This window comes from Semicossyphus pulcher, unplaced genomic scaffold, assembly GCF_022749685.1.
Source record: "Semicossyphus pulcher isolate SPU_LCO1_2020_fin unplaced genomic scaffold, fSemPul1.0.p SCAF_1, whole genome shotgun sequence".
Taxonomy (NCBI): domain Eukaryota; kingdom Metazoa; phylum Chordata; class Actinopteri; order Labriformes; family Labridae; genus Semicossyphus; species Semicossyphus pulcher.
Window position 1 is genome coordinate 11,792,246 of NW_027211603.1, and position 25,246 is coordinate 11,817,491.

General features: G+C 42.2%; 1 protein-coding gene across 1 annotated transcript in view; it reads left to right on the plus strand.

The window, feature by feature from the left end:
* LOC138584955 (protein diaphanous homolog 3-like) overlaps window positions 1-25,246 on the plus strand; it is a 174,609-nt gene that overhangs the window by 66,694 nt on the left and 82,669 nt on the right. Inside the window, exons 18-22 of the mRNA XM_069657154.1 lie at window positions 7,432-7,527; window positions 9,640-9,734; window positions 12,664-12,765; window positions 15,773-16,012; window positions 19,608-19,737. Coding sequence (XP_069513255.1) covers window positions 7,432-7,527; window positions 9,640-9,734; window positions 12,664-12,765; window positions 15,773-16,012; window positions 19,608-19,737 — 663 coding nt within the window. The remainder of the gene's footprint in view (window positions 1-7,431; window positions 7,528-9,639; window positions 9,735-12,663; window positions 12,766-15,772; window positions 16,013-19,607; window positions 19,738-25,246) is intronic.

Below are 25,246 nucleotides of genomic sequence, written 5' to 3' on the forward strand. Positions count from 1 at the left end.
GAAAAACAGAAAAATGGCAAATGACTTCAGAGATGAATGATTTAGACTGCCATCAATCCATTGAATGACTTTGGAAATGTTAGGGTGGGCTTAACAACTGTTCAGATTGGCGCTGTCACAAAGGGAAATGAAATGGAGATAATAACGCTTCATACCTGAAATGACAGAGTAGTCAGACAATACTCATTTAAATGCACACATACACAGATGTAGAGGCCACTGGCAGGTCTTAAAGAGGCCTTTAGAGGGCACTACTCCACTGAGAATAGGGCTACTGGTAGAATCCATCCCCACAGGCCAGTACATACTGATTAACAGAAGCCGCTAATCAATTATGAATCTTTTGATGTACCATCAATAATTGCAGTCCACATTTGTGAACTTATTTTTAAGAGCTCACTTGTGTGGTCTCTCTGCAGCAGGGGGTGTTAGCTTCTCTCTGAAGAGCAACTTACTGGTATGTTTTAAACACTGAAGCTCATGCAGGAGCATTTTTTATTTGGATTTCGAAACGATTCATGGTAAAGCAGGAATTAGAGGAGGAGAGGAGAGAAAAGCCTAATGAAGTCTGTTAATTTGCTGCTATCAGAATGAAAGTCTCAGACTAATTATGGCCCTGGGTCATCTAGTCTGGATCACAGGGAGAGGTGGCCCTGCATGGTTCACTTTGATTAGCTCGCTCGCAACACAGCTCCTCACTTCATTACTCTGATCTCCCCTCTCTGTCTCACACTCGTTGGTGGTGGTGGTGGTGTGGGTGGTGGGGTGTCCGTGTGCAAACAGACCAGTCGAGCCGTCATGTCAGTTTTACTCAGGATGCCGGAGTGTGAGAAGGTGAGGGAAAGGTGTGCGCCTTCAAAGGAGCTGCTGGTGGACGCTCTGGATGTCTCTCGTGCTTCCTGTCAGGCTGCTGAGGACTTAGCTGGATCCGAACCGTACAGTGAGTCAACAGTCAAACCGTGCGGCTGGTTTGACTGTTCATCTCCCCTCTGTTGACTGTAGAGTTGACAGATGTGTCGGAACGGTGGATTTGTTCACTTGCTGCAGACAGGCCCCCTCCTGTGCATCAGATGTCTCATAGTGGATTTTGCTTGAGGCTGTAGAGTGTGTGTGTTACATATATGTGTGTAAGTTGTGTTTGCACATTGGAAACAAGACCAACCCGAATTATCCCTGCTGCAGAATCTCCCCTAATAGTAGTGATTTAAACTTTACCTGCACGACTGCCTTGATTGGCTATTGGAAACAACACAGTGATTTAATTACCCTTCGGAGACAGCTGCCCTCTCAACTCCCCCCCCCCCTCGCTATGTGCCGGAGTATCTGCTTTCTCGAGAGGAGACGATCGTATCACTCCAACATGCCATAAATAATGAAGTCTCATCAAGAGGAAAGCCAGTTGCAGGGTGATATGTCCAAGTCCAGCGGTAAACAAGCACACACAAACACGGGTGTCCCTCGCTGGACTCACTCAACCTGCTGTCAGTTCTTTACCTCACTTGAGAACTGTAAGATGTTTGCATTAGTTATTGAGTATATGTCTGTTTATTTCTTTTGACATTAGGGTGGGGATTTAGTGTGTGTGAGGCAGTGTGTGTGCAAAAAAAAAGGAGGGCAGTTCCAGTCAGGCGTTTTCTGTGATTAGAATCCTTCCTGATAAGATGAAGTGCTGGTGTGAGTATAGAGGGCTGAGGAGAAGGCGGGGGAGTTTTTGGTGTATGTGTGTGTGTGTGTATGGGGGGGGGTGGGGGTCGATTTGAGGTGTTACTTACTTGTCTCTGAGGCCTGCCTGTCATGTAGAGCATCAGTCATGCTCTTTTGCAGCAGTTTTATTTCATCCACCGTTCCCTTTAGTGCTTTGACGGCGCAATCCACTGATACCGCCTTGTGGGAAGTGCCACTGTTTGAGAAGCGTGTGTGTGCGCGCTGAGTTACACATTGTCATATTTTTGTCAAGTGCCTTTTAAACTGTGGCAGAGATTGGATCAAAAACCAGTCAGTGGAATTATTACAAGTGAAAGAAGTTGATAACTCTTTTAAATTCCGAGTGTTGCATCCTCGTCTGACCCTGAAGCTAAACATTGTTTTCTGGGGGGTTTTTTGAGAAAAGAATGAAACTTTCGCTTTCTGTTGTACCCGAGACTTTCTCCTCTAGTTTCTCAAGAAAAGACAGACACAAATTGACATATTTATTTAGTTTTTGGTTTTGTTTGAGTACTACAGAATACATTTCCCCCCAAGGAGTGCTATACTGGTGCTAAAGGAAAAGTGAGTCTTTTTTTTACTCCTTTGCTCGTTCATATCTCTTCACATACTTTGTCCACAGTCTCACCACCTGTCTCTAATGCACTGCACTCTCCTGTTATGTGATGGAGTCCGGCTTTCTGGTTTTCCGATATCTGATCAAAGCCTCTGAAGCTAACTGTGTTTTAGTCAATAGCTTTTAGGGCTGTCAGTTTCCCCAGGAATCAAGTGACAAGCGAATTCAACGTGATATGGAATTCATTCGAATTATCGCAAACACTAAGGGGCGGTACCCTACATATTGGGTACATAGTGGTACATACAGCGCTTCTGAGGTGCATTGGTGTTGAGATGATCAGTCCTGTAGCACGGTCGTATACGTTTAGCTCTGTTTTGGAAAGTGTGTGAGAGTGGAGCTGTAGAGACACTGAGAGAGAACAGAAGTGTGTGTGCTCAAGTTACGTGAAGCGTCGGGGACCGGAGCAGCAGAAGAGCAGGGAAAAGAGTGATCGGTAGCTTTATAAACAACAGAACTAATGTAGAGTTTAGTGTTTGCGCATAATTAAGCCTACGACTCCTCGAGACTCAAGCCGCGCTCCCGTGTCTTGCTTGCTGCATGCTGGTGGCGTATCAAAGTGACGGGAGTTAGCCCTAAAGTTAGCTACAGCTTCGGCCCTTTAGCAGGACAACAGTAAGTCTCCCCTGTGCTTTCTGACTACGGTCGGGATGCTAGAGCAGGAAAGGTTAACAACGGCTCAGGTCGTTAGTTTCCTCCATTGGTTTGTAGCAGGCAGTGCATCGCCATCTGTCGGAATACACACTGCTTTAAAAGTGACAGCATTCTGGGACACTGGAAAGTGGATTACTAATTTGTTCGTGGGCAGGCGTTATCTGCTGTGCTTCAGTTTTTAATTCGATCACATCATTGCAGTTCAAACTATTGATATTTCACCAGGTTCGATGATGATATATCGAATTTTGATTGCCCTAGTAGCTACGTTCCATCCTCTCTCGATCAGAGTCTGGCATATCTCCTGTAGCCCCACCACACCTGCCTTCTCCCTCTGTGCCCTCTACTTCTTTCCTACTCCTTCCGGACCTGTGATGTGATGCAGACTCCCCACTGCTCTACACTCACAAGTGTATCCTTATCTTCCCCACTTCCTGGGCGATAGCGCAATCTGATAACTACAACAGTCGCCGCTGCCTCTGATTGATTAACCAGTGACCTCTGACCCCCTGCGGGACATTTTAATTGGCTGATGTATAATGAGCAGGCTTCCCCGAAGAAGAGCTTTTTTTTAAGGCCGGAGAGGATGAGGGGGTGATGCTGGAAGAGAGCAATCTAATTAGCTGATTTAACCGATAACACCTGAGGTAGACAGGGGAGAGAGTGTATGTGTGTGTGTGTGTGTGTACGCACTATATGATTCCTATCTTATCACCATCTCTTGTATGCTAGAGATGGATGCAGCCCTTGCAGTATTACGTGAGGATGATTCATGGATTATATGACCAGGACAAGTATGTTTATATGCACTGAAACAAGGTGGTTAATACTCCTGTAGCTTGTGTGTGTGTGTGTGTGTGTGTGTGTGTGTGTGTGTGTGTGTGTGTGTGTGTGTTTGAGAGAGAGTCTGGCTGCGTTGGTGTAATAAATGGGATTCTGTGCGGCTATAAGTTATGATGAGTAGATCAATACAACATCTTAATGCAATAGGCTGGAGGCTCTAAGGGGCTGGCTTTTTATATTGCATTCAAATACCCAATGACATTAAATTCAAGATCCCATTAGAAGGAACACTTAAGTTCTTTGCACTAGTTTTAAGGTAAATATGGAAATCTTTTCCTTTTTTATTGATTTTATTTTTGCTTTATTATATAACATGGTTGTTTTGTACTCTCGAGCGAGTGCCAACGTGCACTGAATTCAATCAAGGAGACAATCTGTGTAAAGTGAAATACATTGCATCATTACTTGTTGAACATGTTTACCTCATACTGTACTTGGCAGATAATGCAACCACTGTCCTTCATGCTTATTCAGACCGATCTCATTCCTCTATTGGCAATTTGAATGGTGTTGTATCCGTCATTTAACCCTTTGAACCTCATTCTTTCTGTTAACAAGCGTTAAAGTTAGAAAATAGATTTTTCACCTTGTACGACAACAACATATAAACAGTGTAATCTCTTCTTCTTTCAACACAATTGAAGTAGAATTGTGTGATGAATCATTTAAACCCAGGACATTGGCTGGGTTTCATCGCACTGAAGAAGATGTTTTTATATCGTTATTAAAAACCTTTCCCTCAAATTTAGCCTGACAACAACAAATCAGTTATTATTGATTAATCTGACAAGTACTTCTAAGTTTAATATTTTATTTACTTTGTCTTTAAAATGTCCAAAAATGATGAAAACTGCCAATCAAAATCTCCCAAAGCCCAAGGCTGACATATTGAGATTGCTTGTTCTTTCGCCCCAAACAATGACTGGACGATGCGTCTCCATCTGCTCTCGTTGTACGGAATTGATGCCAAAATATCCCCTGTGATAGGCGCACTTCCACTAACAAAAACACACACGTAACTTACCGAAAAGAAAAAACCCAGCAAAGCTCTCACATGCCGGCGTGTTTAACAGCAGAACAGCTTCTTTGTGTTGGTCTGAAGCAGACGTACACAGATATGGAAACTTCAATGACTAGTGATTGTTTTAGTTACGTCTCCTCTCACTGTTCGTCCTCTACTCTGCTAATCCGGAACAGATCGGATGCAGGAGCCGTATTGGTCATCAGAGCTGTCAATCATCCTTTTTACTGTATCAAATAACTAAATCTTGACAGAAAAATGAACACTTGGATGTAAATCAGCATGATAAGAATTAACTATAATGACAGAAACCATGTTTGAGAAACATGTATTTGGCCTGTATTTTTATTTTATATTTCGACTCATGTCCCATCTGTTAACATGGAGGAGGCGGGCTTTATGAGCTATACTGCAGCCAGTCAGCAGGGGGCACTCGAAATGTTTCACTTTTAAGGGAGCTGTCATGTCTTTCATCTTTTTATACAGGCCCAAACAATAGCAACAACATTTCGATTTGAGTGGACACTGATATTTTTAAGTAAAATTATTATTTATTTATAGTAAAATAAATAATTTAGCCCTTATCTACCCCAAGACTGAAAATACAACATGCACATATCTGTGTTTTATATGTTTATTTTTTTAATTCAGTAAAATAAGTTGTTAAATGCTTAAGTAATTAGTATCTCTCTTAAGTATTCTGTTTATTCTAGTTATTTTCTACTTGTGTAACTTTTAATGGGGTTTTCATACTTTCCTTACTTGAGTCTCTTCGTGTTTCACGCCGCAGTGGACACCACGCAGTCTTGTGAAAATTTTTATCTTGTTATTCTCTCTCCTCTCCTTCTTCCATGGTACGCATTTCCCATCATTCTCCTTGTCTGTCCTTTCCGTTTTTCCCCTCTCTCGCCCGTTGAAAGACTGTGAGGAGAGTGTACCGACAGAGGAGCCACGTAAGTCCAAGCATAGCTCAGTGTGTTGGCTGTGTTTGTGTATTTCTGTGTGTGGCGGGCTGTACTGTACAGTAGGTGTGCATGTTTGCGGACATGCAAACAGTCTTTTCTGCAGGAGCTCCCAGCATACCTCTTCACTTTTTAATGAGAAACAGGATCCCTGAGAGAAGACCAAGCACATGTGAAAGAGTAGAAATACCTTTCCTGCGAATAAACTCCTCTTCTCCTCCTCCTCTCCTCTCCTCTCCTCTCCTTTCACCACACACACCATAATTACAGCACCAGACAATTACCCAGCTTACTCCTGGGATGCACATTTTGTTCTCTTAATCTGGTGTCTTAAATAATTAAAACCAACCATGAACTCCTCTTTGTGAGCGTGGCTCAAGAGGGCTGTGTATGTGCGTGTGTGTGTCCCTGTATTGGTTTTCTTGTGTTGTTTGTAATCCAGACCTCATGACTACGCCTTTCCAATCTAGCAATAGCACTATCACAATCCCACCTTCCCGGCTCCATTGTGACCCAGAAAAGACTTACCTTCACCTCTAACCTGATTACTGTATGTGCAACACTGTGTTTATGGAACAGCCGTGGCTCACCTATACCTTCTTTGCCGGTAGTGTAATCATAACACTTTCCCATAAGCCATTTCTTCATGCTTCTCGAGCAGCATACCATTCTGCAATGTCTGATAGTTCACAAAAAACCTGAAACAGAAATCGTGTTTTTGTTAAATTCAGTTAAAATCTCTAAAATTAGTTAAGTATAAAACCAATACGTTCTTCTCTTATAGGTGCTTTTCGACAGCAGGAACCTTCCCCAGGAACTAGGAACCTTTTAAGGAACTCTGCGTTTCGATAGCAGGAACCAGGGTCTTACATTTAGTTCCAGCTAATTGATTTACCCCCTGTAAAGTCCCGGCTCGGTGGGTAGAACTTTCCAAAGGTCCAGGGGCTCTGAGTACTCGCAGCGTTTTATTTCACCCGCCATGTTTAAGAGACTGCAGCTGCAAGCTCGCTGTTATCAGTGTGCTTTAAATTTGTTTGTCACCGTGCTTTGAGATGGAGTCTGACAAAAAAAGCAGACGACAGATGGAGCGACGATGATGGACAGATGGACCGCCTTCTTGCTTTAAGTCGAGTATTTCGGCTGTTGTGAATCTGCTTTGCTACTGGCGCGCGTCTCCTTTCCAGTGTTGATTCAGCGAATCAATTTGCAAAGCAATTAAGCACGATTAAGAACAGCACAAGTTAAATCTCCTCAATGCTAACAGGTAGTGTCGCACAAGTGATGATACCTGCCGTTCTTCTTACTCTTCTTACTGCCACCTACTGGACTGGCGGTGTAGCGCAGTTACTTTTATTGCTTCTCCATATGTCATTGGCCTGATTTGCATAATCTTCCCGCGACTTTAGCCCACTGTTGAAACGCAGACAACAGTGGGCCACTGGAACTACTAGTTCCTGGTCGAAAAGCACCGTATGTTGTTCTTGGGACACTGACTAAATGTAAATCTCATAATCTCCCTGTATCTGAATTTGTGTGTATCATACATGTGTCAGCAACACGGCAGGTGTTTGCATTTGGGTACATATTTCCTTTGTGTGTTGATATTAATTCAGTGTTTCCGTCTTCATCAGCCAAAAAAGAAGAGGAGGATCAGGAGGATAAGAAATCCATAAAGAAGAGAATTAAAGAGCTCAAGGTGCTCGATCCGAAGATTGCACAGAATCTATGTAAGTATTTGTTTCCTCTCAGCTCACTCCTCCTCCCAAGGACTGGATTTACACTCCCCCATGCGTCTTGATATTACGTTCAAGCCTCCACAGCTGCTCACGCTACACTTTGTGCCTACTTTTGCCCTTTAAACCACTTTCCTATGTCTTTTTCAAGTTATTAATGGGCCCCAATAGTGAGTTTGGCAGGGAATGAGTTAGCAATTAAAGCAAGTCAACACTTAATATGAATGTGGCCTCTGCTACCTGTGACTCATGTCTTTACACACAAACACAGTTAATTAACAATGTTAAACATTCATTTAGTAAAGTGGAAACAGGATGTAAATGCGACTATGTATGATCTCATTCATACGTCTGTTTGCCCTTTCTCTCTCTCTCTCCCTCTCTCACACACGCGCACAGTCACACATGCATGCTTGGTCTTAAAATGACCGTTTTAAAAGCACCCGGCGGTAATGAGGATCCAGCTGATCTCTTAAGCACTCCCAGATCTTAGCACCTCATTGGCTTATATCAAGGGGAGCTGTGACCTTTGTTTCATGTATTAAAAGAAAATGAGACTAATCAGCCCAGTAACAGTGATAAATCACGCAGCGGAAATTATAGAGCAGGAGCGGGGAGAGAAAAAAAGGAGAGTAGGTGGTTTATGTTTTCCACCGCAGGAGGCAAAGAGTCTAAAAGCTTTGATTGAGCTTGAGAAAGAGTATGCAGGCTTTTCAGTGCTGTTGCTTGATTGATACAGTCAATATTAATATACAGTGCAAATTTATTCCACATAATGAGCCCTTAATGTGTTAAGATTTAATTTTAGCAATAAAAAGGTACATAGCTCACTTATACCACAAGTGTGTTAACAGGAGAAGAAAAGCTGGTGAGGCAGGCAGACCTCCATTGAATTCGTGCAGTTTTAATCTTCAAATGTGCAAGTTTGAGAGAGATTTTTCTCCTTCTACTGTACATCATGTTAATGTGATGTCTTTAACTCTCTTTACAACAGACTCAGGATATTAAATGTTGCTCATATCACCAGCCTTCTTTACAAATCTCTAAAGTTCTGCAGCACCTGGATCTTTGCCAAGACACAAATCTTCACTCTGTCAGGGGTTTTCTGATGGTTCCACTGGCTGGACTAATGACTTATCCTGACAAGACATTTGCCATTCAGTCCCTGGTGATACCACTTGCTGGAGGATCTCAGGCTTGCTAAAGCCAGTGTGATTTTTCAAATCACTGTTTTAGAAAACAGTTTTATGTCTGGCTGACTTGAATTTAATTTCCCTTTGGCTCCTATTTTATGTCCTTCTTGTGTCCTTGAGCTGTTCTTCTTTATTTCATTATTTTCATTTATTTATATGATAAGATTGATTTTTATTACTGGTTGTCTAATCTCTTTTACAGATTCTACGTAGAAATTAGGATCTGTAGGCAGGGACGTGGATTTTAGGGATGGCAAGTGTTCTGGTTTTCGCTTGTAGTACGCTTGTAGTCCGAGTCGTATTGACCAATCACGTATCAGCAGGCTGCATTGTATGCAGGAAAAACAGTCTGTGTGGAGAGCAAAAGCAGGCGGAACGTAATGCGATGATTTAGCTTCTTATTAATCTCTGTAAACAGACATCTGCATGCTAACAGCTAACAATGTGCTCTAGATCTAAAATTCAACTTGAGAAAAATCCCCTTGAGGCTGTGTCAGGAAAGCCGTTAAGCGTTCAGATTTCCCGAACTTCCTTGAATGCATCAGAAACGATCAATCTGACCTCCGTTCAAAAAACGAGCATTTTAAAAGAAGTTTTCTTCTCCTCTTGATGACAGACCTGTCAGAGCTTCATTTTTACTTTTTACTAATCTGCATCATGATGTTGGAATTCTGGCAAAAGTAAGACCTGTTAATTAAAGTCAATCACAAGAAAAACAGTTTCTTTTTCTGTAAACAATGCAGCACGTGGAAAATGAAGTCTGGACTGGAAGTCGTTTATCGCTAACCGCCGGCTACACACCCGCCACATTCATCGTTGTCCCCAGAGGCTATATCGTGGTCAGACTATAGCCGATGGGATTGCTGGTTGTCTAATGAATCTTTCTTGTTATTTACATTTTGTCTCTGTGTAGCCATCTTCCTGGGATCCTTCCGTATGCCTTATAATGAAATCCGTCGGATGATAGTGGAGGTGGACGAGGAGCAGCTCACAGAGCCTATGATCCAGGTAGGGCATAAAGTCATTAAAAAGTGAATAACCTCTGTTACTCATCTGACATTGTACTACTACTTTCTTGGACTGACCACCTAACAACTAAAAAGTGAACTTTCTCGCTCTTGGATGGAAACATTATTGTAAACAACCCTTCCTACATTGTGCAACTTTTTTTCTTGAGGCTGCGAGTTTATTTTTAGTGCTGCTGTTCTCCTGCTCAGATGGTCAGTTCAAACTTTTTTTCTATCGTCTTGATTAGTTGTCTATATTCAATCTGCATGTAGCCGGAGGCGGAAGTATAGGACATCTGTAAAGCCTGCAGTACAACAGATGTTGAAGCAGTTGTTAAAAAAATAATTAAGTGCTATGCTGTCTTTTTTTAAGTTATATTTTTCTGCTTTTCCCTTTTTTTGTGTGGCTGCTTTAAAACTTAAATCTGTGGTTAGGACTTTCTGTGCTATACGTGCTATACACCCACTTTTTGGTTAGTTATAAAACTGAAACTGCAGTGTCTGTCTGTCTTTCCCTTAAAAGTGCTTATTTTCTCTAGAATAAATACACTATTGAGTCATTTTTAAAGTTAGTGCTCTCTTGTGGACAAACTATGCAATGGTGACACCTCCTTAATTACAGCAAACCTGTCTTTGTTGCTTCTTCACTGCACATCTCATGATACCGATATCTGTCATAATACTCCGTTTCCTCCTGAGGCACTAGTTTAGTATTCATGGTATCGTCTTTTGTGTTATTTTAACTCCACTCTTAACTGTCACTTTTGATATTTTCGACAAGAATTTTCTTTTATTTATTTATTTTTTATGCCTCTGTGCAGGCAAAAGCTGTGGCCAGAGGCATTATGTTTTCAGACATTTTATGTGTGTCCGTTCCATTTTCATGAAGGCGATATCTCGGGGATGCCTTGAGGGATTTTCATTACATGTGGCACAAACATCCACATGGACTCAGGGATGAACTGATTCGAATTTGGGGGTCTAAGGCCAAGGTCGCTGGTCGATCTAGTTAGCAGTAGCAAAAATTATTGGGAAAATGGGTCGCAAAAAGTACACATGAAATACATTACATTCAGTTTATTCATATGTTAAAATGTTATGAATACGAATGAAAAATAAGTGTGAAACTGTATGACAAAGTCATTCAAAAAACTGCTTTTCAAAGGAGGACACTCACATAGCTTACCTGGTTTCCAAAGGGAGGCTATTATAGATGTTTTTAGCCCCTACAGCAAATGCCCTCCTGCCCTCCGTCTCCAGCTCGGTCCTGGGAACAGAAAGAAACAACTGGTCGGCTGACCGTAGGCTACTAACAGGAGTTTAAGGACAGGGAAATGTCAGCAGTGTAGGAAGGGGCAAACATGAAACTTTAAAATCAATCCTGAAGGACACAGGTAACTCGAACAGGGTAATGCGCTCCAGTTTTCTAGTTCTTGTTGTACATTGGCAGCTGTATTTGTAGCTGGAGGCCTTCAGATAACTTCCTAGGCATTCTGACAAGTAAGGAATTACAGATGGCTGGAATTAAAGTCATTCATAAGTAGACTTCAATGTACATTTGTCAAGTCTAATTTATACAAGCTTATAGCATAAAGATGTCACCAAAAATATTAAGTTGACTCCTTAGAGTTTGTGTAGCAGATGTTCAGGACGTGGATTTGTACATGTAAGGATTTTAGATTCTGTATCTGTGATTAAAGACTACCCTCACCCCCAGGTCTAAACATAACGCCTCCGAGTTGCTCTCTCTCCTCTCTCCTCTTGTCCCGTGTGCAGCAGCACTGCCCAGGCAGTCAGGGGTGGGCGGGGCTGGCCTGGGGCAGCAGCAAGGAAGAGGACAGCAACCAATTGGGCGGGTCGCTCGCCGCAGCAGTGCGAGTTTGTGATTGACAGGAGTTGACATTGTTTGTTTATGTTATATAAATTTCATGACGTAGCTTCGTCCCAAACGGTCGTCTCCACGTCACCATCGGCTGGCCATGGTTCAGGACTGATCTACAGCACAAAAAACATGTTTAAGTGTGCAGTTACTCTTTAATCAGTGTGGGTGTGGGTAAGCTGAGTTAAAACAAATAAGCACAAACAAACCTTGGCTGTGGATGTATTTTAAACTATTCATTTGATCGATAATTGTTAATTACAATTCGAAAATAATTAATAGTCATTAAGGCAAATTCCATTATGCTGCATCAATAAAAACTAATGTAATGGAAGTGGCAATATTTGCTCTTACTCTAGGCATCAGGGACAGATTTTCGACCCAATTTAAATGCATCAGACCGACATATTTACCACATTGTCGCAGTATTTGTAGAAATGGCTGTTTAATTCAAATGAGAAGGCAGTGTAATCAAAATGCCTTTAATTATTTGACTTTTTTTTTCTCCCTCTTGGCTGTTTAAATAATCTAATCACATTTTCCCTTTCAGTTGTCTACATACTTATATATTGCCCCGAGGTTGTAGTCTGTTTTTGATAATAAAAAAAACATTTTATTGCAAGTTACAAAAAACATTCTTTTTACTGAAGCTCACCATCACAGCTGAAACTGTAACCCAAACACACAACAAATAACACAGCAGTAGGTTAGATTAGAGCGTTAGTCCTGAGGCTCGTTCTGAATGAAGTTCACAGAAAACACCGAATCTCTCCTCAGGCGTGGACCGTGGGCAGCCACGTTACAGTTTAAACCCAGCTATAGCCTTTCCAGCAACAGTAAAAGGCTGGATTTTTGGAATCTGGGAATCAATATAGAATTTGACACATGAAAATGAGTCATACGAGGTATAATTAATAAAATAAAGTGTGTCAGGCACCACAACATCACCATCACAAAGCTATTCTTAGATAAATACACACCGATTCCTTTGCGCTGCTCCGGTTCCCTCAGTGCTGCTTTTCATTTTTTCCTTCCCCTCTCTTCTTTGTAGAACCTTGTGAAGCATCTACCGGAGCAGGAGCAGCTGAACGCCTTGGCCAAGTATAAAAATGAGTACGCAAATTTGTCAGAGCCCGAGCAGTTTGGGGTTGTGGTGAGTACACACATACACACAAAACGCATTTTCTACTTCCCACCAGCTGGCTCTGAATCTAACATATACAATTATATCACAAAAATGATTGATCTGTATGCAGTAGTGTTTCTGTAAATAGAAGACCTCTGACATTAGACTCTTTTATCTTTCAGCTAAGTTGAAATTCAATGGACTGCAAATAAACAGAACATAATTACATATACGCAGTTATAAAACTGGCTTATTATTATTTTAATGTTGTGCTGATGCAAACCTGTCTTGTATTTGCATCATATCTCCCCCTTTCTTTCTCTTTCCTTTAAAGACACACACATACGCACACAAACACAAATGGAGCACTTTCATATGAATATCCTAATCCTGAGCTTTTTTAAAATTCTATCTTTTTAAGCCTTAAGAGGAAAGACAGGACACCTGTGGACTGCAGCACTAATTTATGCACATTAAAGAGCACCACGGCTGCCTAATTATGTCGGCATCGTTTTCATAAAGACTTTTCAAAGGGGCTTTGAGGAGTGCAGCACTTTTTGGTTTATTTCGTGTTTCTGTCTCGCGACCCAAGCTGCTGACAAAAACATGCTATAATCTCATGCCTTGGCCCCATGCACCCACCTGTTCTTTTACACACCCATAGAGGAGAACCTTATCACTGATTGGAAATGCAGTGACTGAGCAGTTGATTGGGGGGAGAGATAAAAAATACAGCATGCTCAGCTGTTGTGTATAGTTCATCAGGGAGACATAGAACAAAGACGTGCCTGCTTATATAATGTTGTTTCGCTGCTGTGCGTGCGTGGGCCCAAGGAGGCCTGTGTGCTTTCACCTATCAGAAAAGCTCAGGTTCAAAGGGAATTTTTAATTTACCAATGTGCAAACACATGCATTTTATCTTTCCTTTCTTCCACGTCCGCCACTCTCACACTTGATTTGAACTACCTTGTGTGTGGTAGTGTGTAGTTGTAGTGTGTATTTCAATGAATAGATGTGATAGCATTGTGAAAACCCTCGCAGTGCCATGGACACAAGGGTAATGTAGTCATTTAATGGTTCTTTGTGCAGCTACATGAATAAGTTAAATGTTTCCTTGCAAGAGGAAGTCAAAAGGCATGTAGAGCTCTTCCTCTGCCAACACAGTATTCATTTCCGTAATGTATTTACACTAGTCATTTTCATAGAGTACTGAAGCTGTAATTGCTGTAAATGTTACTTACAGCCTTAAGGGAACAGTATGAAATATATTTACTGGAATGTATCATGAAGTGGCCATGGTATGTCATCAGAGATAAAGGAAACATGCTAATTTCTCTGACAACAGTGCTGCAGCCAGTATGTTCTCCTCCTTCCAGTGCGGAATGTCGCGATCCTGCTCATTGCCCATTTCGCCATCCCAGGTTGCTAGATATAAAACAAAAAAGTGCACAGGACCGCGTTGTGAGAATGTGGATGGTGGAGCAAGTGAGTGAGGGACACAGGAAGTGAGTGTGTGCGCATGAGTTACAAGAATGAACAGGGATTGGAGCGGATTAGCTGAGAGTGTTATCGGAAACTGACTAATAACAGTACGACTGTACAGTAAGGCTGCGTGTGTAATAAAACCACGTACACGCTAGCGGCAGCTTCGGCCCTGGGACAGACCAATAAGTCTTTCCTGTGCTTTCCGACCACGGTCGGAACGCTGAAGCAGGAAAGGCTAACATTTGATTCTGGGGAGGAGGGGGCGGGGGGGAGACAACGCTCTACAATATTTTGAATTTGGACTGCAGTACCCTTTTTAGACGCTAGCTGTCAACGTTACATATTGCTCCTTTAATTTCTATCCTTTAAAACTTGGGAACGATTTTGTTTATCAGCGTGTGCATCCTGCTGGCTCGACTGTCGTCACAGTCCTTATGACTGGCTCTTCTTTGACTGATTAGTCTTTCATCTTAGATTTAAATTGTTGGTGGCACTCCGCAGAGACGTCGTTTAAAAGTTGCCAAAATATTTACTCAGATAAACTTGTTTTTTCTCTATATGCTGTATAATTTTTAAATTCCTTGTTCACGCTTTTGATAGCATGAAAGAAATCATCAGTATGTCAACAGTAACCAACATACATAACAAACAAGCCACTTTTGTCGTTATGTTAGTTCTCGACCTCTCATGCTCTCACTGCAGCAGCACAGATTTTACTCTGGTTTGTTTGTTTCTTCTCTGATTATTTCTCTCCCTCACAACTACGACATCCTTATCACATACCGTAATTTATTCCATCTCTGCGCTTCAGTTTCATTTATGTTCAGTTCTTGTACACCTTGCTGTTTCCTAATTTGATCATATTCTCCTGCCCTGTTTTCCTCTCCCCTCTCTACTCTTGTGCAAACACACACAGTGCACGCACACGCACGCAGGCACGCACTCTCACTTACTCAACGACTGAAATAGTCATTTGATAACATTACAGTAGCTATAATTAAACCCTTGATGGAGGACATCAAACCGCACAGCCAGCTGTTGTGTGAAACAGACAATTGGAACCTGCGCCCCTCCCCGCCACCCCGCGCACGTACACAATCACTGCTGTGGCCAAGCCATGGGCCCAGTGCAATATTTTCCAATTTTCTCTAATTGTGTGAGAGTGGTAATCCAAGGCAGCCTATTGTATATTCCACCCCCTCCACTCTCTGCCCTATATGGACACTAACTCCACAATTAACTTACCAGACCTGGGTCCCAAATCAAATCACTGCCAGCATCTATTACTACTGCCTAGCAACACTTTTACAGCGTGCCGGTTGCATAAATATCTTTTAAATTAGATGGGCTGAATGTGAGAGTGTGCCCAAAGTGCGATTGTAGTTATTTTAAGTTTAGCTATGTTCTCTAACTTTGTTCTCTCTTTGACATTATCCACTTACTCTCGCTTTTCTCCTTCCCTGCTGTTTTTCTCCTTTCTATAATTCTTCTATTCTCCCTCATACATCCTTGTTTCCTTGCTCCCTCTATTTCTGTTCTCTCCTCCCAGATGAGCAGCGTGAAGCGGCTGCGCCCGCGCCTCAGCAATATCCTCTTCCGGCTTCAGTTTGAGGAGCAGGTAAACAACCTGCGACCAGATATCCTGGCTGTAAACGCCGCCTGCGATGAGGTCAGGAAGAGCCGCTCCTTCGGCCGCATGCTGGAAGTGGTGCTGCTGCTGGGGAATTACATGAATGCAGGCTCACGAAACGCTCAGTCCTATGGTTTTGACCTCAGTTCCCTCTGCAAGGTAAGTGTTGAAATGTTGACCTTACCATCAACACTTCACATATAGAAACTAGTTCCTCAAGTGTCAGTGGTTTCAATACGGGTGATGCAGGTTTCTGCCACATCAGTCCCATTCTTATTACTGCAGTCTCTGATTACATGTCATCAAAAACCTCATAAGTAGGGCTGCGCCTAACGATGATTTTTTTATTGATTAATCTAACGACTAATTTATCAATTATTCTAAAGATACATTTTTTAAGATTACTTTTTTAGTCTCTAATTTCCACAACTGTGTGATGATATTAATAGTTATACAATTAGTAATAATAATAGTGGACCTCAAATTCAAAAGGATTGATTAATTTAATCCCTGTATGTCACAGCAACCTTTTCCCTGAACTGTAGAATCTGTATTATTATTTAAGTCCTTACTTAAAACAAGCAAGGTGAGCTAATTAAACAACAGAACTTCAAAACATAAATCAACAGTTTTTGAGAAGGTACTACAGAGGCAACTTCTTACCCTCCTCTCTATTAAAAAAATGAGTTTTAGTTTTTCCCAACTGGACCTGAACGCACCTCCTCTCCTATCGTTGTAACTTGTGTCCTGAAGAGCGCATTCAGTGAGTGGTCGAGCAAGTACGAGAGAGAGAGTGGCAGAGTGACGGTAAATACGTTCGGAGCAGAGAGACAGTTTGGCTTATATTTAACATCGTATCGGGGCTTCATTCAAAATGTTTGAGGCTTAAGCCAGCGCTCCCCAGAACGGTGCGCCCAGCGATGAGTGACAAGATCCGTTTCTGCACGCACGTAACTTCGCACCCCTCTTGTTTTTGCGATGCATTGACGAACGTTATACAAATCAACGTTGATTACGCCGACGAGTCGCCCCAGCCCTACTCATTAGTAAAAAGGCTATTTTGCAATAAGGATATGCGGTATAACCTTCTTATCTTAATTGCAAGCCCTTCTTCATTGAAAGAAAATCCTCTTTAGGATAGCGGGAGAAAACACATTTCAGAAACATATTTCACAACCTGTTATTTGGTGTGTAAAATGACTTGTTTTTGTGCATAAACTGTTGTGTGTGTGTGTCTGCCTATGTGTGTTTGCTTAGTCTCAGTACTTGTGTGGTTGCATGTTCTTAAAGGGGTTTTACTCTCTATGCATGTACATGTCAATTTTGGGGGGGGGGGGGATTTTTTGATGCCACAGCAGCTGAGCCATATCAGAAAACAGATCTGAAGTGGCTGCTGTGATTAGACATTTTGTTTGAACCCATTTCATTTGATTGAACACTATCAGCCCCATAAGACAAGTTTTTTTCTTCTCTATCTGCTGGCATCTATCAAAGCAGCAGAAACCCCGGGAGTACTTTATTCTCATTCTCCTGCTCAGAATAGATAACCGAGGCTGCAGCTAGCATCCCTTTGAAAGTTCACACACCCTGCAGGACGAGCGACACAGGAAATATCTATACTTTTGGAATTTATACGGCATGAGGACAGAACAGTAAGTTTTCCTCTATGATAGTGACGCTGAGAACAGAGTGTAATCCTGGAGCAGGAGACACCAGTGGTTACATTACAGCTGTTGGCACACTCGCTGCAGTTTCCACAGTAACAACCACCGCAGCCATTAATCACTGCCACCTCTCTGCCCTGTTAGACTTGGGTGCTTATGTTCATATAAACACCACGGTATGTGCGTACACAAACATGGATTCGTACATACATGATGGATTGCTTTCATTAGCGTGACAATAACATAATCAATTAATAAACGTCTATGAAGGAATATGTTTTGCGTTTAGCGTATTTGTAATGCCTCTCTTCCAGCGTGCTTATCTCCGTGCTTGTATGACGTGAAATAAAGGTGCGAGTCGATGTCAGAGGCAGGATATTCACAGGAAGACATCACCTTCGTGCCTGCCCCCCTGAGTTTGACAGCTTAATTCCATGGCACACTCCACAGCACAGGAAAATTGCACCCAGCCAGTCTGGAAAAGCAAAATGTTTACATTGTCAACTATGATTACCATCCATCTAAATTCAGAGAGGGACCTTTTGTGAGCGAGCGCTTGAAGCTTTTGAAAAAATGTGAAAACAGAAATGAAAAGAGAGATGAGAATGTTTGATTAGAGGAGATAATACAAACATGATTAAACCCAGCGGGGCTGAGTACACTGCTGTCTACCAATAGATCACCTAGAGAGATACACAGCAACGCACTCCGCAGGAGGCATGTTTGGCGGGGATACTAAGAGACATCTTGGAATTAGACTGTAAAAGAGCGATGATGGAAATTTATCAGAGAAATTGAAAAAAAAATTTGTGTGCAGGCGAGAGAGGGACACAAAGCGCAGAAGAGGTCATCATGTTGTGAATATGTGTCAGCTGCATGAGTACGAGATGTGAAATCATCTGTAGGGCTGTCAACATTCAGCATTTATAAAGCAACTGAAAGAGCTTACAATAGCTGAATGAAGTCCGTCACAATTCATCCAGCAGATATGGTTACAGAATATACTCTGTGGTTAATTCTCCACTGTAGCAACAAAAGTCTAATTTAAATTAAATTGTTTTTTGCAGTATGCATTTATTCTTTGCAAATCGTTTCTCTTTTGTAGCCCTTCTAAAACAAGTTCTACCAGGAACTTTTAGTTCCAGGAACTGCTCTTCAAGGAGCTAAATGGTTCCTTTGGCCCATTGCTGTCTGCGTTTCCACGGCGGCCTAAAGTCCCGGGAAGATTATGCAAACCAGGCCAATGACGTATGAAAAAACTGTAAAAGTAACTTTCTCGTTGCGGGTCGCCGTTTCCAATTCCCGCTGGATGTCGTCTTCCGCATAAATGCTCAGTAAGGTCTGCACCTTGTCATCTCTGACTCCATCTCAAAGCACGGTGACAAACAATCGCAAAGCACCAAGATAACAGTGAGCTTGCAGCTGCAGTCTTTTAAACCTAGCGGGTGAAATAAAACACTGCAAGTACTCGACCAATCAGAAACGCTCAGCACTGCAGGCACCGTCCTGAAAAGGTGCACTGGTAACATTAGTTTGCAGGCTGGATTGCATGTTACCATATCTGTAAATGTCGCTTCAGTCAGTTTAGAGGTGTGGTCTTGACTCTTTGATACCATTAACAACACAGTGATATTAGTGCAAGACAGCAATTTCTTATTTACTTTGCCTTTTTTCGCTAAGGTGAGCTACAAAAAGCCCCTTGGAGGATGGAGAGGAATATCTTTAGATGCCTTTCCAAAGCATTTTTTCTTCCTTCAAATAATAAACAGGCTACAAGCAACACATTTAAAACTCTGATTGACCTGTTTTTTGTCTACAAAAAGGATGACAAAATGTGATTTCAGTCCGGCTTTAAAGTCAGATAATTAAGATGAGATTTATATACATATCTTTTTCCCCTTTCTCTTACTAAAAGAGCAAAAAATCAATACTAATAAGGTTTGGGTTAGTTTGTTTCCTGGTCTTTCGAAACTTTTCATTAACAGTGTATTGAGACTAAAGGATCTAAAAGGTCTAAAATACAATACATCTTTTATTGCCATCCCTATTTGTGTGTGAACCTATGTATTTGTGTTTGTGTTTTGCTACAGCTAAAGGACACTAAGTCAGCAGACCAAACAACCACATTACTTCACTTCTTGGCCCAAGTATGTGAGGAGGAATTTCCTGATGTGATCAAGTTTGTTGAAGACTTGGAGCACGTGGACCGAGCAAGCAGAGGTGATTTACACTTATTCACAAACCTTCAATCTCAAGCACACACTGTAGCTGTGTGCCAATCCAGGGGCAGCAGCCTTCGAAAGGCCTTATTTGAAGGCCGATTGCATCACAGAAGCACGTCAAAGGCTGTTCCAATTCGAAGGCTCCTTCAGATGCGGCCAACACATGCGTCTTTCTTTTCCAGGGCCACGATGGATCCACTGGGTGCATCCTTCGCGGCCCAGCGTATCCTGAGATTCATTGCACACCAATTCAAACAAGGCAGACTCTTACGCGGCCAAGGAATACACTTTTAAATGTTAAAGGTTATGGTTTCAACTCAATTGAATAGCTAGCGTTACACATGTTTAATGGGCCTTGAAACAAATTATCTTTGAAATAATAGGTTAACTTACTCAATGTTAGTTATGTTAGCTAGTTAGTCCGCTAGCTAGTCCGCTGTAGCTAGGTGTTTGATGACACAAGGGTAAGGGCGGGAACAGCTGGTGACGCAAACAGGAAATCCTCCGTGGACCAGAATGTCTCATTTCAGTTCGTCTTTAACGGTCTACGCAGGCTATGAACGATGCATCCTCTGTAGACCGCCTCCTTCGAAGGCTGCAGCCCCTGGGTTGGAACACAGCTTATGTCTTATAAAACCGACTTATTATGATCTGAAAGGACACAAAAGACTGTTTACCCGGAACTATTTCCTGCAAATCATTTATTGTTATTCTTATAAGCAAGAAAGGATCCCTACTCTAATTATCAAGTAGCAGCTACGTCTCTCCTTGATAATTTTAACACTGCTTCTACCTCTCCGAGGCGATATCACAGTGTGATTATTGCTGTTATTTTGGTTTCCTGCTGGTGTCAACCTAAGCTCTTAAGCTCTCCTAGTGCACAGGAAATTTCACCCAATTCCCGTCAAATTAACATCCCTGGCTGTGTTTACCAGCAGGGCTTTGCCAACTGGTCTTACAAATGCAAAATTAGTAATAAAAACAGCTGGACTATTCTGTCTGCACAAACAAAAGGCATACAAACAAAGCAATTTCCTTTTTTCCTCTCTGTTTTTCAGCTCTATTTGACAAATGGTCCGTCTGGAACTCAAAGAAGTCAGCCTCTTTAGCTTTGAGTTAAACGGAAAAAAAAAGGCTTTAATGTTATCGACAGTTCAAAGTGTTATTCAGGCAGCTGAGTTCACGCTATTCAAACTGAGGACTGAGTAACATTTTATAAATGTAGAGCCTGTAATGGTGGCTATTAAGTGTTATCACCTTACATAAACAATAGTGAAGATATGGACAATGACCGCGGTAAATGGTTAGAAAGGTGAGCGTAATGAAAAGATAATGAGCTGTGTGGGATGTCCAGCTATATAAACTACAATTATCATGAACCCTGTTCTGTAACATTGTGTCATTTCAAATAAGTTATGAATCTGAAAACAAATGACTCTTACCTGCGGAGTCATCTTCGGAGATTGAATTCAAGTTCTCTGCTCCCCAAACACAGCGGTAATGTCCAATGCGGAAAGGAGATTCAGTTAACACCAGCGGGACAACATTATATATTTCAATATATTCTATTAACGTGAATGATAAACACACCGTATCAGAGTTTTTTTCATATGTGCTTCTTATGGCTGAATTTGAACAGGAGTTAGAGATCCAGCCAGCAATAAAGAATATGTTTTAGAGAGCTTAATAGATAAGCAGAATATACATCCTAGACAGAAAAGGAGCGTTCTCCGTCTGTATCCTTGTTTTACTTTGAGCTTTACCTTTACCTTTTATGCTTTCGTAATTCTCCAGGGATTATTCTGGGATTAGATGCTTGTTGATTCTGTAAACGTGCGTTGCTACAGCTATTCCGCAAGCTTATTGTTTGATCCATGCTACACTGTGCTCATCTGCACTGCTGTTTGATACTAGCATTAATCTCCTGCTGTAGCGCATTCACGAGAGTTATAGGTTTATTTTCCAAGAAAATACTTTGGGCCCTGTGTACGGCTCAGATGAGGAAAAATAGTCTGTTTACAAGTAGTTAAAGCTTCTGTGTTTGTTCAAGACAAAATGACTCAACTAATTTGATTCACAGACATGCACACAACCATGTGTACGCGCAAACACACACACTGAGTTAGGCCAGTGTATCTAGAGAACAGTAAAGGTCAGAGGCAGGCAGGGACAGACTGGGTGGTCAGAGGAGACTCTGTCATGTTTTTTTGTTCATATTGCCATAGGCAACTCTCAGGAGGAAGTAGTGGGCAGTAGTCTGTGTACTGTCTGTCTGTGTGTGTATGTGTGTTTGCAACCATATATTCCTGTGCAGTTCTACTGTCACAGCATGTTTCTCGCCGCTCCAAAGAAGATTTTACCCGCTGCTCTGTTCCCAGCAGGAGGGAGTGAAGGGAAGGATGAGGAGGAGAAAACAGAGTGAGGACGAAATGTGTGGCTTTATTGTTTGGACTCTTCCTCGTAAGGACCCCTCCAGGTTTTGTTGGTGCTTTAATAATCTGCGGATAACGATGCTCCTGTTGAGTGTTTCATTTCTCCCCACTGTGCCGCGTGTCCACAAGCCCTTGGCCTAGACTCATAAGTACAAGGGTGAGATCAAGAGAAGGCACCATCCTTGGATCTTTCTTCAAGCTTGGTCCACCTCCTTACTTCTTAGACCTCTAGCTGAGTGTATATTTGCATATATATATATATAAAATGTTCTTTCTCTGCTTGCATCTTTCTCCGTTTCTGTACCATAATGAGATGCATACACTAAGTGTCTAATCTCGCCATATCTAGTATGCAGACACACAAATCCCATTTCGTCTTTGTAAACCATGCTCTTGAGTGGCTTCCTTTTCATCATGTCTGACAGGCATTCTGGAGGCCTGAAGACGCTCTAAAAGGCTGCATTACATTCATAGACGCTAACCAAAGGGCTTACTTGAGCATGAAAATAGGGTTGGATAGCGGTAGCAGTAATGATTTGTGCTTCTGTTGCGACAGTCGCCGTCTTTTGACTGTGTGTAACGCAGCCTTCGTCTCTCCCATTGCCAATCCCGTCTCTTATGGAAGCAAAACTGCAGCTTAGTTCCGGGTTCCTTTGTGTCTGCCTTCTTATTTCTGCCCCGCTCTCTTCTATTCAGCACGGCAATCATTATTTCTCCTGACACGAAGAAGCAGTCCTTGTTTGCTGCTTCTCATTGTCATTTTCCATGTATCTATCTATGTATCTATGAATCAGGCCGTCAATATCTCTCTGTATCCGTCTATCTTTCTTGTGGTCTATTAATCTTGCTCCCTGTGGTGTTTTTTTTGTCCCTCATCAACAACACACAAGCACACACAGCAGTCAAGTTTGGGCAATTAGGGTTGTTTGTTGCGTGGTACTCGTTGCTGAGTTTGATGTTGGCTATCAGGCAAACACGGAGACATATTAATGTGCTCATCCAGGCTACTTGAGCTTGTAACGCCTGCCAGCAGCAGAAACATCGCTCACTTGCTCTCTGTGACACTAAATAGACATGTCTGCATACATTTTATTTTGCAGCAAAGACAGAAAAGCTGATTTGCTTCAGCTTCTGTTCAAGGCTGGTGGCCTTGAGGAGTCATTAAGGAATAATGTGAGGATTCAGCTATATTCAGATGCCTCTCTAATATGCAGTTTAAGCTTTGTGTTATGTATTTGCCACATGTAGTTTGAGTGATGAGCCCGAGGTTGGGAGTATTTACAATAAGCAGTCTGCTCTACACTGCGACTTGCTATTCAGTGACCTTCATGCTCTTTTTGTATGTAGTAGGTGCTCAGAGTGTGCTCCAGGAGTTCCTGCATTACAAGTCTCCAGCTCCCAGCCTCTGGTACCATCAGTCTAGCCGCACTTGTCTGTCAGGCTTTGGCCTCAGAAGGCAGATCTGCGTTTTCCAGTCTCTTCATTTCCATACATCAGAGGATGATCTATAGTGGAGCTGTGTGTGCAGCGGGGCTGTTTGTGAGCGAGTATGCATGGTTGTGCGCCCCACTCTGTCTCATTTATAGCGCAGCAGGTTGGCAGGGTAATAAAAGGATGTCAATGGGGGATTTGACCTCTGCAAATATTCCAATTATTATTCTTCTAAAACATCCTATATCTGTCTGCAACCCCTCTGGACCGCGGAGGCATTCAGGCCCCACTGCTCGTAAAAATCACTCACGCTTTAACACACAGAAAGAGAAAGCAAGAGCAGGGTGGCCAGAGAGAGAAGAGAAGACATGGAAACAGTCATTAATGTTTTATCCCTTGTTTGGCTTGTCACCGTGCCACAGAGCAGGGCAACGCAGTAACTCCTGTTTTCATCATCATCGCAATATGAACATACGAAATTAACTCATCCTAAAAGACTGCCTCTGACGTTAGCTCAGCTTGTTTACTGTTTTTCACAGGAGCTGAATTATCCACAGAGGTCTCCTCCTCTTCATAACAACATGACCCGGTAAATAAAACACAGTTTCAGGTCAAAAGGCAGTGTCCCTCTAAGACTCAGATACAGATACAGCAGATACAGGATGTCTGTGGAACGGCCACAAATATCTATAAAATGTACATAATGTTATCAGTTCTTTTCCCTCATCTGTAAAGGGTAAAGATGAGGACAAGTGGATCACTTTTACCTTTGATTTTGTGCCCCTTGATTCTGCTGTTTCTGCTACAGCAAACCTCAACCTTTTTCACTGGCAGCTCAAAAACTGCTGTGCAATGGGAAGTGGGTGTGTACTTCAGTATATACTTTTAGTTCAAGCTAAAAACCACAGACTTAAGCGGGGTACACACTACAAGATAATCGGGCCCCCCTCCGACAATCCTAAGCACAGTCCCGATTTGTTGATGGTTCTAAAGATGGTCTCTCCAGATGTTCCTGCGGTGTGAGGTCTGTTAAGAGTGATTTTACTTCCCTGCATCTTCTCGGAAGGCTGTCGTGGCCGCACCAATTTCAAATCGTAAATATTGAACATGTTCAACATTTACAATGCATGCAGTCTGTGGATTGTCACGTGGAATGAAACAATAGCCAATGGGGAAGCAAGCTGACTGACTAAGGAAGCACAGCAACTGCAGCCATGGCGACAAGAGCAAACGGGGAGCATAGAGCAGCATGTACAGCCCATGTTGACGCCGTCTCCACCACGTCCACAGTTTGTTCTTTTTTCTTCATGAATTTTCAGTAAAAAGCTCAAACTATCATCGCCAATTCTTCGTGCCCGTCGTCCGTAATGTTTGTTTACTCTGAAGTCTCAATTGACCGCGAGAGATTTTGCGAGATTTCCTGTTTTCATAGTCGGGACTCTTTGTTTGAGAACGGAATCTGTTAGAGTGTGGTGTGCTTTTTGGCCGTAATCGTTGCGCTCCACACACTATAGGAGCAAAACTGTCATGTGTGGCGTCTCTCACATTTTCAGCATCTGTTAAGATTTGAGAAATCTTTTAGTGTGGGCCAGGCATAAGGGGAATCTACACAGGCAACATATTTGAAGCCTATTTTTGACATGC